The sequence below is a fragment of the Drosophila virilis genome, chromosome 4 (genome assembly GCF_030788295.1).
Source record: "Drosophila virilis strain 15010-1051.87 chromosome 4, Dvir_AGI_RSII-ME, whole genome shotgun sequence".
Lineage (NCBI taxonomy): Eukaryota > Metazoa > Arthropoda > Insecta > Diptera > Drosophilidae > Drosophila > Drosophila virilis.
In genome coordinates, this window is record NC_091546.1 from 7,311,565 (window position 1) to 7,329,530 (window position 17,966).

Genomic DNA, 17,966 nt, shown 5'->3' on the forward strand with positions numbered 1-17,966 from the left:
ATCGATCTAATCGGCGCGTAATTCTGAAAATAGAACTTCCGTTAACATATCGAAATGCATCAAGTTTAATAACTTTTTATTTTAAAACAATTTGTAGTGTAAGCAATATTAAAAAAAAAAAAGTATTTTGTAAATGTTTAAAGCTAGAAAAATAGATGGGCTTATAAAATTTGTTCATTTGCGTGCCGCACTAAAAATCTCCTCGCGATGCTCGCGCAGTGTTCGGGCCAAGCGTCGCACCGTCTCCTCCGCCTTGTCAAAGTCGCCGCGCAGTGTTTTATTAAATGTATCATAGAGCCAGGTACATGTCTTGGAAATATTCGATTCATAGCTGCTAAAGACGCGACTCGTGTGCTCATAACTGCCAAGGAAATGGTATAAATGGAACAACTGATAAACATTGGCTCAAGAAACTTACCGCGCTGCATTCGCTATATCTGTAATTAAATACGTATTGCAATGATTAACCGCCAACACCTGGCGATGACTCATATACTTCAGCTCCACATGCGGCAGTGCCAATTGCGCTGCCTCCAGTGACGTCAGCGATGCATGCAACAGACTGCGACAGTCCAGAGCTGCTTGCAGCTTCTGCTTGGGATCGCTGAAAAGCAAACAGCTATCAGCTATGAAAGGTAACTTGCTTAATTAAATTGGGGAGTATTTCTATAAAATTAACCAATTCAAAATGGCTGCCCGCCTATCGTTTCTTTTAACGGTAATCGCACTTTTTCGTTGAAGTTATCGGAACAAATGGTAGTGAAACATGAACTTAATTTTAATTAAAATAGAGTTGAAAACAAAAATCATAATGAGAAATAGAAAATCAAATACGCGCCTACTCACATATGCCGGTTCAGATGCCGCCACTGCTTTAGGGCCTGCGTGGAGGAGTCAGCGGCGGCACGTAGAAGCAGCCCACAGATGCGCCACTGCTCCAGGGCGCTGCCCAGCTTGTCCCGGGTATCGCGCGCCACCTCCAGCTGCTCGTCGATGCTCTCCTCGAGGCGCGTCATATAGGTGCCGCCGCTTATGTAGGCAATAATGCCATCCTGATTCACATAGAGGTCATTCAGCTCCGCATAGCTGGCGGCCAGTGTCTTGAGGCGTTGCTTGGTATGCTCCAGAAGCTCGCCATAATAACGTATGCTAAGTAAGTAGAGCGCCGATTCGCTCAAGTTGGCAAAAAAGTCCTCGTGCATGGAAGCCTTGCGTGGATCAGCAATCACGCCTAGATTATGCGCCAGCTAAGGGTCGTTCGGGTAATTATAGAACGAGGTCATAGCCATTATAATATTCCAATAGTAAGCACAAATTAGGGCCTTAAGCATGTGCCAAGCGGCTAATTGTCGGCAACACTCACCTGAGCCAAGTCCTTGGTGGGCGTATTGGCCACAATTTCGTTGCCCCCACGCTCCCCACCCACCAGCGTCAATGGGTAGCTGCTTAATTGTGTTGCCTCCGGTTTGCCCTGTGCATTCGTTACCGTTTCCGTTGTTGGGCGCGCCGTGTGCTCCATGCCCTCCAGACCCAGCATGGCATCGCGCCTGGCCTGCACATGCTCTATCCAGGCCTCGACGGTGGCCATACGCGGACCCGGGCAACTGCCCTCCAATTTGCTGATCTGCTCGTCCAGGCGCACATATTGCTGTGCTATATGCTGGGCACAGAAGTTTGTACAAAAACGGCTCGAGGTCTATTGATTGGGAAATTACCGTTAGATTGGGGCCGCCATTTTCCTGTAGACGCTGTGCGGCAGCACTTGGCGGTGTCTCCATGGACGAACCGCAGCCCATCATTCAGCCCCACAACAATGATGACATTTTCATCAGAACATGCAATTTCATATATATATATATATATATACTCGACGTCGAAATTTGAGGGAACGGAATATGCAATGTGTTATATACTATTTACGTCCGTAACGCTCGCCTGCCACATGCCGAATGCGCGCCATTGTCCGCCTGCTCCACTTCCGAAGGGAAACAACATTTTTGCGGACCATATGTGGGTGCCAACCCACCTGGGCACCCATCAACTGACCGCCATTAATGCTGGCCCCAGTGGAAAGAAGTGGAGAAGGCGGAGGCGGAGGCGGAGTCAACAGCTTGTATTTGCTTTTTTGTTGGCCGTGCATGTCTGTCCGGCGTGTTGTTATTGTAAATTGGCGCATATAGTCAACTTTGACAAGCTAACAAACAACAACAGAGAATAATAACAATAACAATAACACATTTGTGACAGCTGCTTTAAGCTGGCCAACAAAATTGATTGGGCAACCATTTAAACGGTTTTATGCTTCAAAAGCCTGGTCATAGCATAATCTAACAGCAGGATAAACATCTTGATAAAAATAATGTTAAATGATATCGCTCAATTTGATTTTCGTATAAATACGTATTCATTATTTTAATATTCATATTTAATGGATAACTGCACAAGAACACTTTGTGCGGCTGTCCAAATGTGATTACAATTTTTGCAAGTTTCCACACGTTTTCTAAATTTCACCAACGAAATCCCCTGCGTGTTTTAAAGAGCATTTGTTTATTCTGTGATGGGTTCAAGAAATTCGGTACCTGAAAACATTTACAGCGATTCATATTTAATTAAACAGTTGTCCGATTTTTATAGCTGTGACCTTCTGGGCCATTAATTTGGCGCTGGGCGCTGAAAATAGTTAATTCTGTTCAGCATATTGATGGGGCTCATTAAAACCACCTGTCGTTCAGGTAGGGCGGGTAATTGCTTGATTGCGCTGCGCCATGGCCATTTGGCAAATCCCTTCGAGACATATCACATGCGTTTGTTTTAAAAATATATTGGGATCCTGACATAGCTGCACTTATCAGCTCTTATCAAATATAAAAATGATTATATGTTATCTGCGAACCTGTACAGATAAGCTGGAGATTGCATTACATTTTCTGGTAGTCATCATTTGACATATGTATATAACGTTCAGATCACCGGACAATAAAAAAGAAGCCCGTCAATTTTCTCCACATCAGCGACATGAAGCGGAAAATTAAACAAATATTGGCAACCGGTTTAAACATTTCATTATTTCTATGGATAATAATTTGCCTGTCAATATATCTGTTCGTGCCGGATAGTAGGCGCATTGTGCCACAGCAGCTAACTACAGTGGAGCTTGGCGCTGCGTACAGTGAAAACCCGCAGCAGTTGATCGATTTACAAGATTTTGAATTTGTCATAGAGCAAATGTCGTGCAAGCCTCACATCCGGGCGCTCATCATGATCCACTCGGCGCCGCACAACATTGAGAAACGCTCCGTGATACGTCGGACATGGGGCAGCCCGTCCGTTATATCAACCGGGTCGCCGTTGCGCCTCTTCTTTCTGGTCGGCGCCGTCGCGGATGATGGGATGCAGGCCATGCTGCTGGCGGAGCACACACGGCATGGCGACTTGTTGCAGGGCAACTTTCTGGACGGTTACTTTAACCTGACCTATAAGCATGTGATGGCTCTCAAATGGTTCCATACTCGCTGCAAGCCGGCGCAGCTGCTGATCAAAGTGGATGATGACATTTATCTTAATACGCCGCAGCTGCTGCAGCACTTAAGACTTCCGTTCTCAACAGACTCCGTTTTCGAGCAGACTCCATCTGAGAATCTGCTGATGTGTGCCATTAGGTACAGAGATCGTGTGATACGTTCCTATTCGTCCAAGTGGCGCGTTAGCTTTTGGGAATACTCCGGACGTTACTATCCGCCCTTCTGTCCGGGCTTTGCAGTCTTCTACTCCTCGGATGTGGTGAGGCGGCTCTATGTGGCCGCACAACGTTCCAGTTTTTTTCGACTGGATGATGTTTTCGTTACCGGCCTGCTTTCCAAGCGCAGCAATATTACCATAACTGACCTGACGCCGTATGTGCTGTGCCCGGAAGAACTGAACCTGCTGCTAAGCCGAGGCACTGAACCGAAACAGTTGAGGTTTTTAGTGTCCTGGCACAAAATGTCTGCGCAACAAATTAATGGTCTTTGGCAATTATATGGAACTACATATTGATAGACATAGTGGGTAAACGCTTAGCTCCGGTTGGGGACACAGCACCGTTCCATTAATATTGCTGCGAGCTATAAGAATCCAATTTCCCCATTGGGAAATGCTATATTGCCGAGGTGTACAAATTATCGATGAATGATAGCGTGTGGCAAACATTATTCAACTGGCCAATTAAATTTTCTTATACTGAGTCCACAAATGAAACATATCTCAGGCTCATGAATGAATAGTTAAAGTTTGTTGAATTGCCCTTTAAAAAATTTAACTTATTTTACAACCTAATTTGAAATATATTTAAGCGTTTCAATATTGAATAATATTCTGTAGTATAAAGTATGATAACATTACGAATACCCATTAAAGTAATATTTGTAAAATATAACGTATACATTTAAAAATAAGTTGCCGCTCAAATTTTCTAAAATCTGTGCTGCCATATTGCGGTTTAACGAACTGTGCTGCCATATTGCTGTCTTACAAACTGTGCTGCCATATCGCTTCGATATGGCTGCATAGCGAAAAGCGCCCAAATATTTGTAAACATGTTTTTTCCTTATTACTATAGGCTTTAAAAAAATTGTACCAGCTGAAAGTTGATCTGGGAGCACGCCATATAATGGGGAACTTTTTGTACATTTACTTCAGTTAATGTACAAACTAATGATTATAGAATTTTATTGATTATTTCTACTGGGTTAGAGCTACTCCTTGAACTCACGTCAGTTCACTGATCTGGCCTGATTTCCTCAGAACGCAATATTTGCACTGGGTGCTGCCTCCTCTCCATTCTCGGATTCACTGTCGCTTATCTCAATCCTAGCTATAACTCGATGGTGCCTTTCCTTTAGTTTCTTAGCAATTAATTGTTTAATCGTCAATGGTCTTTTCGCTGGCTTCAAGCTATACACTGCGCTAATAACCATTAGCGGCGGCTCTTCCGCCCTCGCCTCCCCAGTGTCCACAAGCTTTACACTCTGTTGCTGCTCACATGGCAGCTCTTGTTGATGCTGGAATTGCAGCTCAATCTGTTGCTGCTCTCCTATTAAAATATACAAACATAAATATCAAGGCAAAACTTGACTAGATTTTAGATCAAATTACCCATTGCTTAGAATAATTTAAATAACTATGGGAAGACAATGTTTGCTTAACAAACATTTTACCCAGACCGCTGCTTCCGAAACAATAGAAGCATTGTGCCATCAGCTATGTTTAACTTCAGTGTTGTTAAGCGTTGGCATTTTATTGCTCAAATTGAACTGGTTTGATTCATTCACAATTAACTAGTTCTCGAACGAATGCGAATATGCGCATAAAATAAGAGTGCAAAAACGCAATAAACTAGAATAAGAACATTGTCTGAAAATGTCTGTGCTGCGTTTTCTGGTAACGCGGCAGGCGCTGGCGGCTCTAGCAAAGCGTTCAGCACTGCCTACTCTACAGAATTGCCGCACAATTTCATCCTTAGTCAACAACCACAAATACCAACCGATTTTGGCAATAAAAGCAGATGTTGCTGCGTCCCAGTTCCAAGTGCAACAAACGCGCGGGCACAAGCGTTTTGGCCATGGCGAGGAGAAAACCCCTCAGGTGACCAAATATTTTCACCTTTTGGTGCTCAGTTTGTTTGTCATCTCGGTGCTGGACTGGGGCAAGTGAGTATTAGCTTGGTCATCTAACCAACAAAAATCGATCGATATGTAAAATGCATCTATTTTTAGAGTGAAACGCTTGCTCATACCCAAAGTGGACGCGGATGCTGGCCAGCGTCCGTCCGATGCGGCCGGAGTAAATGGCGACAGCAGCTCCGATGAGTCGGAGGACGATGAGGCGCGTCTGAACCCGCACGATGGCAAAAAGATTAAGGAAAAAGTTGGCTTTCGCGAGCGCAAGGTATGCGAAACATAAATCGATGCCACTGAGAAACCTTTTGTGTCTTTACAATGCTGTACATATAAATATTTAACTATTCACTTAAGTTTTCTTATGACTTTCGTTTCTCTTTATGTTGCCCGTCACATTTTCTGTTGCCATTACACACATCACAACATCAATATACACCTCTTAGATAATCGAGTATGAGAATCGTATCAGGCAATTCTCAACGCCAGACAAAATCTTTCGCTACTTTGCCACGGTGCGTCTACAGGATGCCACACAGACAGTTGTATGCATGACACCCGAGGACTTTTTGCGCTCTATCTATCCGGGCATTAAACAACCAGATGGTAATTGAGTTATATAGGCATATCTAGACTAAATACTAACACGAACTGCTCATAAATGCGTCCCAGTTTTATGTTGGCGTCAGCGCTTAGTTTTTCAATTTCTGTTCAATTACCAACCTTCTTCTTCTGCACTGCCTGCGTTTTGTTCGCACTTAGCTAAAACCAAACAAACAAGAGTAATTGTAATCTTCCTAAACGCTTATTGCTTAGATCATTGAGTATGAGAATCGCATCAGGCAATTCTCGACGCCAGACAAAGTATTTCGCTACTTTGCCACCATCCAAGTGCCGGTCGCCGATGATCGCCATGAGGTCTACATGACACCAACCGATTTTTTGACTAGCATGACGCCAGGCATGAAACAACCAGATGGTATGTGGCTTAAAACCTCCGACCCCAATTCCACATCGCTCTCCAAACTAACTAATCCCGAATTATATCTAAACACAGTCTGCCTAATGCAATTTGCCTTTTACAGGTTTGGGTCTGGATCAGTATCGTCGCTATGATCCCAAGGTAACTACATTTAAATTGCTTTGAATGGCATCCCTTGCTCTTATAACTGTTTACTTACAGTCTGTGGGGGAGCAGTTGAACTTGCAACTGGAAAAGAACAGCATATTCTATAAGCTGGGCTCCTATGGACTCATTACCTTTTCCGACTATATCTTTCTGCTCACCGTACTCTCCAGTAAGTCAATTTTCATTAATGTTACTGCGTCAATTTGTATACTAAGATGTTTTTGTCTCTTACAGTTTCGCGTCGCCACTTCGAGATTGCATTTCGCATGTTCGATTTAAATGGCGACGGGGATGTGGACTGCGAGGAGTTTGAAATGGTGGCGACTCTGGTGCGCCAGCAGACCAGCATGGGTACACGGCATCGGGATCATGCGAATACAGGGAACACATTCAAGGTAATTATCGTTTGAATGGACTGTGCGCTCCGGCAACAGATCTGCGCAGCGAGCGAGCGAGCGGGCGAGCGAGTATTGAGAATGCCATACTAAACGATCTTTTGTACTGTATATTCTCTATGTCTTTTGGCTTTAATCCTTTTGAATGACGCGTGTACGTTAAATGCGTGTCTAACTGTGTACATATATACTTCTCTTCCTTTATTTGACTACTACTTACAGTCCTTGAAGGTACTTTATGTGAAAACAACAAACGCTTTTAAACTTTCATTTTGCTACCACACCCCTCTCACCCACACATTTACTCAACTAATAATTGCACATACTTTGCATCCACTTGAAACTACCTGCAAATGTACACACATTTTTCTATTTGTTACAAACACAATATACCTTATTATTGTATAGATTTTCACTAAAATACTTTTCTCTGCATTCGCCAGGGTGTAAATTCGGCCCTGATAACATACTTCTTTGGGCCCAACATGGACGAGAAGCTGACAATCGAAAAGTTCTTGGACTTTCAGGAGCAGCTGCAACGCGAAATACTCTCTCTAGAGTTTGAACGCAAGGAGCCCAATGACGATGGCAATATAACCGAGGCAGACTTTGCCGAGCTGCTGCTCGCATATGCCGGCTATCCGCCCAAGAAGAAGCAAAAGAAACTGAAGCGCGTTAAGCGTCGTTTTCGTGACCATGGCACGGGCATATCCAAAGAGGATTATCTCGACTTCTTTCACTTTTTGAACAACATCAATGATGTGGACACGGCTCTGACTTTCTATCACATTGCTGGCGCCTCGATTGATCAGCAAACGCTGCAGCATGTGGCCAAAACTGTGGCCATGGTTAATCTCTCCGATCATGTGGTCGACGTGGTCTTTACCATATTCGATGAGAACAGTATGTTTGGCTATTTTATTCAATTCATTGAAAACTGAATGCGACACTTATTTGTTTCTCGCAGACGATAATCAGCTGAGCAACAAGGAATTCATATCGGTCATGAAAAATCGCGTGCAACGCGGCCTGGAAAAGCCTAAGGATACGGGTTTTCTCAAAATGATGCGTTCGGTGTTCAAATGTGCCAAAGAGACAAAGCCCGTACTTTTGGATATCTAATTATCTGCCTTCTTCTTCGTCATAATGGATTCTCTTTTGTTCAGTGCTCAAAGCGCGCTTGTTAGTCATTTTTCTTACGCTTGCTCCTATTTATGTTTAGTTAAACTTTACGTTAAACGCTTTAGCGCAATTCAAAAACGAACTGTTGGGCTGGTCAACTGCATAGTTTATTTGAGAATTCGATCCAAACAGCGTAAAGCCTCGGCTGTTTTCTAAAGACCTTTCTAAATTTTATGGATAAATGTTATTGAAAATTCCTTAAAACTGATCGACGAACTGCAAGTAATTGCTTGATATGTTATCCGTAGATTTCGCATTGGCTAACCCAAATGTAGATTTAACAATACAATTTTCTTGTAAATTATATACAAATTTGTTTAAACATACATTGTGCTCTTAATTCGTTTATAAAATTCAAGTATTTTATACGAAGGCCTATAAATATCATACATATGTGTGTATGTGCGCGTGTGTGTGTGTATGTATGTGTGGGCGTGTGTCCATGCATGTATGTATGCATTTATGTATATATGTATGCACGCATGTTTGTGTTTTAATACCAAACGCAGCTGAAGCCTATTTGTCGCTGTCCTGCAAATTTAAATAAAACGAATTTCTGCGAAGTGCTCTCCTCCTCGATTCTCAAGAATTTAAGTAGGCCCCGCAGCTTTTCATGCAAAGCTGGTAGTGTAGTGTTTTTTTTTTGTTTTTTTTTTTGTGTGTGTGTGTAAGTGTGTATGCAAGTGTGTATATTTATATGTATGTACGTAAGTGTGTACATATATATATTGCTTTTTTTTTGTTTTTTTTTTGTCTCTGTGTAAATGTGTATGTAAGTAAGTGTGCACATTTATATGTATGTACGCAAGTGTTGGCATATGTATGTACTTATATATGTATGTGTGTGTGCATGTACACATATGTGTATGTATCTATGTGCATATATATGTATGTACAAATGTATGTATATATGCCTGTATGCATATGTACAAACAAATATGCATACATACATATACATGCAAACATGCATGCATATATATGCAAACATACATACATATACATGCAAACATGCATGCATATATATGCAAACATGCATACGTATATATGCAAACATGCATACGTATATATGCAAACGTGCATCCATGTGTATGCTGACTTAAAGATTCCTGCCTTCGGAGGGAAATTGTCGATCACCTGTTTGATGAATAATATGCTGAGCTTGGTAAGTAAAACCCAAATATTTTAAGTCACTATAGAAATAATCCTATCGAAGTTACATGTTGCCCTGGTGCTCTTTTTCCCCCTGCTGCTCTTTTCCTCTTTGTTGTTCTTTTCTGGAGGAACCCAAAAATATGTTTGGCTAGTTTTTACAAACCGAAACTCTTTGCAGTACAAAAATATATTTCATGGGATCTTAATGCTACGCATAGACATCTCGTATAACAAGTAGATATAATTTATATTCTTAATTAGGTTATGCCAGCATAAGGAGGCTCCTTTTCAGTACAATCATCTTCATCTCTTAGGGAAAATGTAGGGCCCAAGTTTGGAATGCAACAAGTTTAACAAATGGAATGTGTATATCTATAACTGATGAATGTTAGGCTACATCTACATCCTGATCCTCGTCGTCCAGGTCGTCGACAGTCAGGCCATACAGCTCCAGGTCGTGCTTCTTCAGATGCTCCGTGTAGGCATCCAATTGGGTGAAACGTAGCTGGCACTCGCAGCACTCCAGCCAATCATCCACAGAGCTATCGCCATCGCCGTCTTCGCTCTCAGATGAACGTTGTCTGCGGCGACCATTTGTGTCCGTCTCCAGCTGCGTGTCCTGGCCATGGGTCGCCTTGTGTTCCGTGTAGTGCAAATAATCCTGATACTTGGCGGGACACCTGAGGCACTTGTACCAGCGTTCGCGCACATGGGTCACCATATGCTTCTTGAGGGTCGAGCACTCACGAAACGGCTTGCGACACTTGCTGCAGCTGAAGGGCTTCTCGCCGGTGTGGATCATGTAGTGCCGCTTGAGATTGTGGCGCGTGCCGAACGGACGTTGGCACAACGGGCAGGGATAGGAGCGCCGATTGCGCGTATTTCTGGGGAGCCGCCTTGGCGCCACATCGTTGCTAAGCGAGGAGGAGGAGTTGGCGCTGCTGCAGCTGCGCGGCAATGGGGGACGTGACGGCGGGACGGGTGTAGGTGTGGCTATAGGTGCACTAACTGATAGGGCTGGGGCTGGCGTGGGCGTGGGCACCAGCGTAACCAGCAGCGTGGGCGGCCGTGAAGCCATTACGGTTGCCACGGGTAAAGATGTAACAAATTCCTGGTCCTGGTCGGATTCCTGATCCAACTCTTGATCCGCCTCTTCATCCGCCACCTTTTCAGTCTCCACATCATCACAGTCCTGCGGTCCTAGGAGCAGATTCTTGCCCTCGCATTCCACACATCGCGTTGAGTCCTGCTCCATGGGCGGATGCAAGCGACAAATCATGCATATATAGCGCGGATCGTTCATGTGTCGTCGGCGATGCTTCTTCAGGTCACTGAACTCGCGAAAGCGACGTTCGCACAAATCGCAGGGAAAGGGTCGCTCACCTGGTTGACAGAGAGTTACAAAATAACAGATTAGGTGGCTGCCAATGCGTTTTATATCTTTCTAGTGATAAATTACTCAGATCGGTTGTTCGATAAGTGCCTTCAGTTAAGGACACGCCTGTTGCACCTGTGTCTCACCTGTGTGGATCATCATGTGGCGACGCAGATTGTAATTGGACTGCACCTTCTTGCCGCATGCCTGGCACTGATAGAAGTGCCGGCCGCGTCGCTTTATATAGGGTCTCGGTGGCCGCTTGCGGGGCGCTGCCTTAGCTGGCGGTTTCTGCTGCTGGGGCTGCTCCTCCTCGTCCGACGGCAGCTCAATGATCTGCGTTGGCTCCACCAGCTCGCAGCTGACAGTAGCCAAAGGCAAATTCTCTTCGCTATCTCTGTTCGGTGCGGGGTCCGGCACTTCCGTCTCGGATTCGCTGTCGCTTAGCTCAATCCTGGCCACAATTCGATGTTGTCGCTGCTTCAGTTTCTTGGCCATTTGTTGTTTTTCGGTCAAAAGGCGTTTGCCTGGATTTAAGCTATGCGCTGCGCTAATTAACATGGGCGGCGGCTGCTCCACGCCAACCTCATCATCGTCCAAAAGCTCGATAATCTGTTGTTGCTGCTGCTGGCGTCGCAGTTCCTGCTGCTGCTGCTTTCCAATCTGGAGCAACAGGCTCTTTATCTTGGCATCGTCAATGGACACAAAGTTCTCTTCCGGCTCGTGGTATTCATAATTATTGGCATCTGGCGTCAGCAGCTGACAATTGACGTCGCAGCAGGCAGCATCGCAGCAGCCTGAAGCAGTACAGCAAGTGGGCGCTGCGCTGGCGCAGTCGCTGCAGCAGTCAGCGCAGCCAGCGGACGCAAGCTCCATGCCCTAATGTGGAGTAACAAAGGAAGCGAAAAGAGAGAGCATGCTAAGAGAGAGCTTGTAAATGAGAAAGAGAGAGGTAAAGAGAGCTTTTGCGCCTGTGCATATGCTATGCTTATTAAGCTAATTGCCATTCACATCCTTACGCAAGCATCAACAACAATAATAACTTACCTTACCGCAATACATTAACAATCGGTGAACAATTTGCAAAAAAAAAAAAAAAAAAAGAAGAAATTAAAAAGAGGAAAAAATAATTTGTGACTTGCGCTGATTTTTTGCCGTGGCCGTTTCGCGTTGTTAGCCGAGGCCGAGTGAAGAAGAAACTGGATTCGCAGCTCGCTTGCCCGGGCTCAGCAACCTCGACAAACGCCAAAAGTCGAGTTTCTGTCGGCCCGCTGCCTCAGTCGCTGCTCAGTCCGAATCAGCGAAGCGAGGCAACAACAACAAGCAGAAGCAGCTCGGCAGCGCCAGCAGCAGCAGCAGCAGCAACAAAACAGCGGGCGCAACAGGCAAGACGGCATCGACGTCGACGCCAACGTCAACGCGGACTGCAGGCTTTTTATTTTTAATGTACGCGCATATTGAAAACAACAAAAGCTATCGTTTGCGACCCGGCAAACTGCTCCTCTTTGTGGCTGCCCCTGTCCCTGTCCCTGCCCACACCCTGTACCGTTGCGTGCGCTGGCTGTTAACTTGATTTTTCTTCAGGCGCGCACAGCACCAAACCCAAAACGAAAAACAAAGAAAATGCGCAGGGCAAACCAAAAGCAAGGCCCCAAACATACACAACACAACAACAACAACAACAACGATCGCGCATGGTGAGAGAAAAAGAAACCAGCGAGCGTCGCGCAAAACTCAACTCACGATTTTCAAGATTACTTCGAGCAGCAAACGGCGAGCAGTGAAGCAGACGCCGACAATAGGGGGGAGGGAAGGAGGCAAGCTCCATTAAAGCACGACCGAAACGAAGCGAAACGCGGGGCCCCAACAACAATGCGAACAAGAAGAAGAAGAACAACAACAACAGTAACAGCAGAAGTGGCTGCCGAGCAGCGTGAGCTCCGTGCGCAACCATTTCTTGTCGCTCTTTTTCCTTTTTTGCGCAACAACAACCACAGACATTAATTATTTGCCATGTTGTGTTTGCTTTTTGTTGTATATTCGTTTTATTGTTAGGTCGCTGGCGTCAGCGTCAACGTTGGCAGCAAAAAGCTACGCACATACACATACATACATATGTATGTATGTACATGATGGCTGCGTCAGCCTTTTGACAGTGTTGTGCAACGGCACAAAAGGGGGCCCTTTAACAATGTTTGTGTGTATGTATTTGGCATGGTTGGCATGTCAATCACACATTTGTATGTATTTAGCGTAGGTGGTTGATTCTGAGCTGATCGCACGTCGCACCAAACACGACAACATCGGTTGCTATTCTTTCTTTTTCTTCTCCTCTCGCCCTACGGCCGAGCGAGATGCGATCGTGACTCCAAGTACGAATCGACTTTAACCGCTGCTATAAAACTTGTTTTAAATCAGCGCACGCCCACTCGGCCCCAGCCTGGGCGCCTCGGCACAAATAGACTCCATGAGCATGTGCCTGCATGCCTGCCTGCCTGCCGCTGGCTGAGTGGGGAGCAATGCTCGGCCAGTTGTTCGAACTTTTACTGAGCCAGACGGACGTACATACATACATACATATGCATGTCTACAGCTCGGTGCTGTAATTATATCACAGTTTTATATTACTAAAAATAAACATTAACCTGTAATGGGATGGTTTAGTATTACGGCGAATAATTAACCTATAACAGATATACATACATTTATGTATATACATACATATATGTACTATGTACATATGTATGTAGCGCAACTATCAAGTGTTGCACAGCGCGCCGAAAGTTTAAATACCCTTGTATATGTATGTATGTATGTATGTATGAGAACAGTGAAGCTCGTAATGCTGATAGATTGATACGAGATCCTCTTTTTTGACCGATCGCTTCTATATAGCATTATGATTAAGTGGTCTAATACTGATAAGATTAGAAATGCCGAATTTGGTCTAGCTAATTTGGTAAAGATCAACAAAATTATTTTCCATTCAAGATCCTACTTTTCGACCGATTGTTCCTATGGAAACTTTTATGATATAGTGCTCCGATACTGGCTGCAATAGAAAGACTGTCTTATGCTTAGCTTAAATAGATAAAGAAATGAACGGAAGGATGGAATGGGATCGGAATGCTCTCCTATGCGTTACACATTTCATTCTAAAATTGCAATAGCCCTAAGAAGAGTATAAAAATAGGTTCCATTACACTTTGCCACCACAATAGGCGTATTCTGCATAACAATTAATCTGATTCTAAAGAATTATAGCCGTTGCGAGCTCTACAAACATCATATATTGTTACCCTTACGAGAAGATTATTTTAAGAAACCTTAATCGGAAATAACCAAGGGCTGGGGATCATGGAAAATCCGCTTGACAATTGATATAAGTAAATGACAGAACTAACACTTGTGTTTAATCTATTGAAAAAAACTTGTTTATTATGTTTTTGTGTTCATTTTGAAATAACATCTTGAAGCTAAATATTTAAATTCGCATACGATGCTCGACTGGATCGTAAGACAAACAATTTATAATGTCGGATACGCGCAGATATCCGTATTAAATCGATCAAATTTCAAACGTGTCATATACATACGTACATATACATATAAGAAACATATTTGGCAAAATTGGATTGGTACTAAAATCTAAGCGGGCTAACAACTAGGTGTACCGTAAATAGGGCTAAATATAGCAATTTATATATATATATATATAAAAAAAAGTGGTTTCTATTTCATAAGTATCATATGTCATCTACAGAAACGGCATTGGTAATGAGACATATACATAAGATATCGGGTTATCGGTTAAATCAACTCGGATCGCGCATTAAACATATTAAAAACACATGTTGCTAATTATAAAGAAAGAATTACAGGGTATAGAAGAGAGTCTAAGTTATACAGATGATATGCAATGTATGTATAAAAGATCTGGCGTTAAACAACTTAATTATGTACAGTAATTAATGCTAAGGCAAACTAAGTAAAGCTCGGGACATTGGGTGGGTGTTGGTTTGGGTTAGTATAACGCTTGATTAATAATGCCATGATTAGAGCTACGTATATAACTATGGCGCAGCAGCATATACAAATAATAGAAGGCATACGCGGCTGCAGGTTATATTCTATTGTACAATGCGATGCGGGCGATCGCTTAAAGCTTTTGCTGCACATCCTGCTTGTTGGCCTTGCTGGGGTCCAGAGATGTGCTCAGTTTCTCGTGGTTAACAATGAACTTCTTGGCCCCGGAAAAGCCCTGCTTATTGATGTAGAAACTCTTCTGGGCCAGCGGCGAGCCGCCATCATCAACGGCCAGGCGATTTAGAAATGTGGCCGCCGCCCTGGCGCCGCTGTCGCAGGAGGAGGATTCAATGCTGATTGTGGAACAGCCGCCAATCGATGATGTCTCGCTCTTGGCATCATCCATTAGCGTAGCATCATCAACCATATCGTTGACCAGCAGCTGGGGTCCGCCGAGCACACTGCTGGACGAGGCCGTCGACAATATTGAAGAGGTGCGACTGCGACAAGTGTTTGGCTCGCTTTCCGGTATGGAGATGCCCTCATCGATGCTCTGACTTTGACTGCCGCTCGTCAGGCACATGCTCTCCAGGCCATTGCCAGGTAGAATGCTGCTGGGTGAAGCAGACACCGGCGAGGGGCAGCCACTGCTGCTGCTGTTATTATTACCGCCGGCATTGTTGTTGGTGCATAGCTTCGATATGAAGAGCTTGGGCGTAATACGTCCGTCGTAGGTGCCCGAGTCGGGACTGGGACACACGGATGAAGGCGATTGGCATACAGGTGATGAGCCACGGCTGCAATAGGCAATAGTTTCATAATGGTCATTTATGCGGCATAAGCAGGGCTTTGCGAGAGCTGATAAGCTATCAATTATTTTACTATTTGGGTATTTCATCCACCATGTCACGCTCTTTGGTTTGGAGCCATTTAAACTTATATAACCCGACATTATCCAATTGAGATCTAAACTAGCAAAATATTTATACAATGACTTCACAAGTTTTTCAATGATTGGACCATGCAACCCTGAAACCCCATTAGAGATCGAATCTAGTTTAGACCATTTCTTGTGAATCCCTCAGTCACGTTGTTCCTAGCTGTCATACATGAGTTTCTACATCCAGTGAGTCTTTCCTGACATGGCACCAATTGATTTCTGCACTCACCTATCTGTAAAGATCTTCTTGGGCGGCGGTGGCGAGTAGACGCTCCAGTTGCTGACGCCTGGATTGTTGTCGTCCAGCTCGAATTTGCGTTTGACGGGGCCCAGAGACGAGGGTCGCATTGCGATGGGCGACATGGAGCGCCGTGTGGCGAATGTGCGACGTGTCGGCGAGGGTGAGTAGGGCAGGCGCATGCCGGCGCGATTGCTTGTGGGGCTGGGACTGGAGCAGCTGGTGCTGTTGCTGCTGCCGTTGGGCAGCACCACTTGCAGCGGATTGGAGAATTCGTCTGATTTGCAGGACCAGTTCTCAGCCACCAGTGTTAGATCCTCCCAGCTCTGTGAGATTTGAATTTCACGATGCACCTCACGCTCGTGATTCACCTCTCGGCTGTTGAGATCGGCGCACTCCTCCTGCCGCAGCTGTGAGACGCGCGGCGTAACACACAGGGCTGCACCCAAGCCTGCTCCGGCGCCGTTCAGCGCTGGACTATAGCTGGCCGAGTAGCGACGTGCACGTGGCGTAAACGGATTAAAAACTGGCGCCGGCGAGACTTCTCGGGAGCTGGGCTGCGAGCGTATGTGTATATTTTTGCCAAAACAATCGATGCCTGCCAGCGTGTTGAGGCTGAAATTGGAGCCGATGCTGCTGACAATGGACTCGGGCCGCTGCTGCGGCTGCTGTTCCTTCTTCTTTGGTGTCTGCTCTTTGGCTGCCGCGGCAGCTGCTGCGGCGGCGCGCGTCGTCATCGGCGTCGGCTTGCCCGGCAGCGTGCGTATTATGGGCACGCTGAGGCAGCGTTTTAGCGTCTTGGAGTTGGTGCTGGTGCTGGTGCTGCCGCTGGGCGGCGGATCTAGCGTATCCATAGGCACAAAGGTTGCAGCCGTCTCTGCCTCGTTTGGCGTCTTGTTGGGCTGCTCATCGTTGCTGTTGCTGTTGCTGCCGCTGCTGCTGTTGCTGCTAGCGTTCGTGTCCATTGAAACGAGTCTAAAAATAACAAAAACTATGTATTTACTATTTTTTGCTATGTGCTGCGGGCTGCTGACGCTTACGGTGTGGGTATTTTTATGTTTCGTGGGTTTCAGTTGCTACAAAATTGCCTGTCAACACACACACACACACACATACATACACATAGTTACTATACAACACACAAAATCAACAACAACAACAACAACAGCAGCTACACACACACATTTTGTTCTTGCTCGCTCGCTCGCACTCAGCGAGCTGTGTGCTGGTTCAATTTTGGGTCGATCGGTTCACTTGGGCAGCTCAAATTTAATGGGACGCAATTTGCTAGCAGCTCCAAGTTAGGATTTGCCTTAAAAATTCTCATACGGCTGTCCATGCAGCTCAACGACGACGCTGTCGACGTCGGCGTCGTCGTCGTCGTCGGCGTCACCGTCGCAGCTTGTCAATCTTTTTTCGCATCAACTGCGTGCGTTGCGAGTGGCTAGTTTTTTGCTGGGCTTTTACACCGCTTATTCACAAGCAACGCATGCAAATGTTGCACAAATTAGTTGGGCAAAAGTTTGTGGCAGCTTTTGTTCGACATTTGCTAGCTTAATAACTTATCTAAATGCTTTAATTTACTTACAAAGTTATGTCCTGTGATTACAATTTTCTGCAGCCAGTTTCAGTTTTTTCCTAGTGTTGGGTAACGACACTTACGCGGTAACCAGGCACGTTCAGACATTAAAGCATAGTCAACGCTAGCATTGCATAAAATTATGCTGCTCGAGTATACGCGACAATTATTTACAGCATTCAAACTACAAATATCTTCCAAAATTAACTCTCCAAATGGTCAGGCAACAAATTTTTCTGATAAATGCTTGTTAGCAGAATGCGTGGCGTCATTGTGATCGGCTCTGACTGACG

The 17,966-nt window shown here is 44.9% G+C and overlaps 5 protein-coding genes across 7 annotated transcripts; 2 read left to right on the plus strand and 3 right to left on the minus strand.

Moving 5' to 3' along the window:
• Positions 1 to 59: 59 nt before the first annotated feature.
• Positions 60 to 1,925, minus strand: synr (sayonara). Its single transcript, XM_002052552.4, has 5 exons — positions 1,716 to 1,925; positions 1,364 to 1,660; positions 847 to 1,247; positions 419 to 604; positions 60 to 361 (listed from the first exon to the last, which is right to left on the minus strand). The coding sequence occupies exons 1-5, from the start codon at positions 1,797 to 1,799 to the stop codon at positions 175 to 177; spliced, it is 1,155 nt and encodes a 384-aa protein (XP_002052588.2). The 5' UTR covers positions 1,800 to 1,925; the 3' UTR covers positions 60 to 174.
• Positions 1,926 to 2,439: 514 nt separating this feature from the next.
• On the plus strand, positions 2,440 to 4,385 carry LOC6628822 (beta-1,3-galactosyltransferase 5). The gene has a single exon (XM_002052551.4). The coding sequence runs from the start codon at positions 3,019 to 3,021 to the stop codon at positions 4,036 to 4,038; it is 1,020 nt and encodes a 339-aa protein (XP_002052587.3). The 5' UTR covers positions 2,440 to 3,018; the 3' UTR covers positions 4,039 to 4,385.
• A 919-nt stretch (positions 4,386 to 5,304) lies between these two features.
• Positions 5,305 to 8,689, plus strand: MICU1 (Mitochondrial calcium uptake 1). 2 transcript variants are annotated; one of them, XM_002052549.4, is made up of 8 exons: positions 5,305 to 5,690; positions 5,757 to 5,928; positions 6,474 to 6,636; positions 6,743 to 6,780; positions 6,841 to 6,955; positions 7,021 to 7,181; positions 7,625 to 8,084; positions 8,149 to 8,689. In XM_002052549.4, exons 1-8 carry the CDS (start codon positions 5,401 to 5,403, stop codon positions 8,301 to 8,303), a joined length of 1,554 nt encoding a protein of 517 aa, XP_002052585.2. In that variant the 5' UTR covers positions 5,305 to 5,400; the 3' UTR covers positions 8,304 to 8,689. The 2 variants fall into 2 exon arrangements, with proteins under 2 accessions (XP_002052585.2, XP_015028639.1); XM_015173153.3 differs by lacking the exon at positions 6,474 to 6,636 and adding an exon at positions 6,104 to 6,263 and having other exon boundaries at positions 5,308 to 5,690.
• A 994-nt stretch (positions 8,690 to 9,683) lies between these two features.
• LOC6628819 (zinc finger protein 724) lies at positions 9,684 to 12,515 on the minus strand. The gene is made up of 3 exons (XM_002052548.4): positions 11,938 to 12,515; positions 11,037 to 11,769; positions 9,684 to 10,898 (listed from the first exon to the last, which is right to left on the minus strand). The coding sequence occupies exons 1-3, from the start codon at positions 11,950 to 11,952 to the stop codon at positions 9,904 to 9,906; spliced, it is 1,743 nt and encodes a 580-aa protein (XP_002052584.1). The 5' UTR covers positions 11,953 to 12,515; the 3' UTR covers positions 9,684 to 9,903.
• A 1,795-nt stretch (positions 12,516 to 14,310) lies between these two features.
• On the minus strand, positions 14,311 to 17,926 carry LOC6628627 (serine-rich adhesin for platelets). Of its 2 annotated transcripts, none has more exons than XM_015173009.3 (3): positions 17,683 to 17,926; positions 16,086 to 17,069; positions 14,311 to 15,713 (listed from the first exon to the last, which is right to left on the minus strand). In XM_015173009.3, the coding sequence occupies exons 2-3, from the start codon at positions 17,057 to 17,059 to the stop codon at positions 15,050 to 15,052; spliced, it is 1,638 nt and encodes a 545-aa protein (XP_015028495.1). In that variant the 5' UTR covers positions 17,060 to 17,069; positions 17,683 to 17,926; the 3' UTR covers positions 14,311 to 15,049. The 2 variants fall into 2 exon arrangements, with proteins under 2 accessions (XP_015028495.1, XP_002052583.1); XM_002052547.4 differs by lacking the exon at positions 17,683 to 17,926 and adding an exon at positions 17,135 to 17,393.
• Between the last annotated feature and the right edge of the window lie 40 nt (positions 17,927 to 17,966).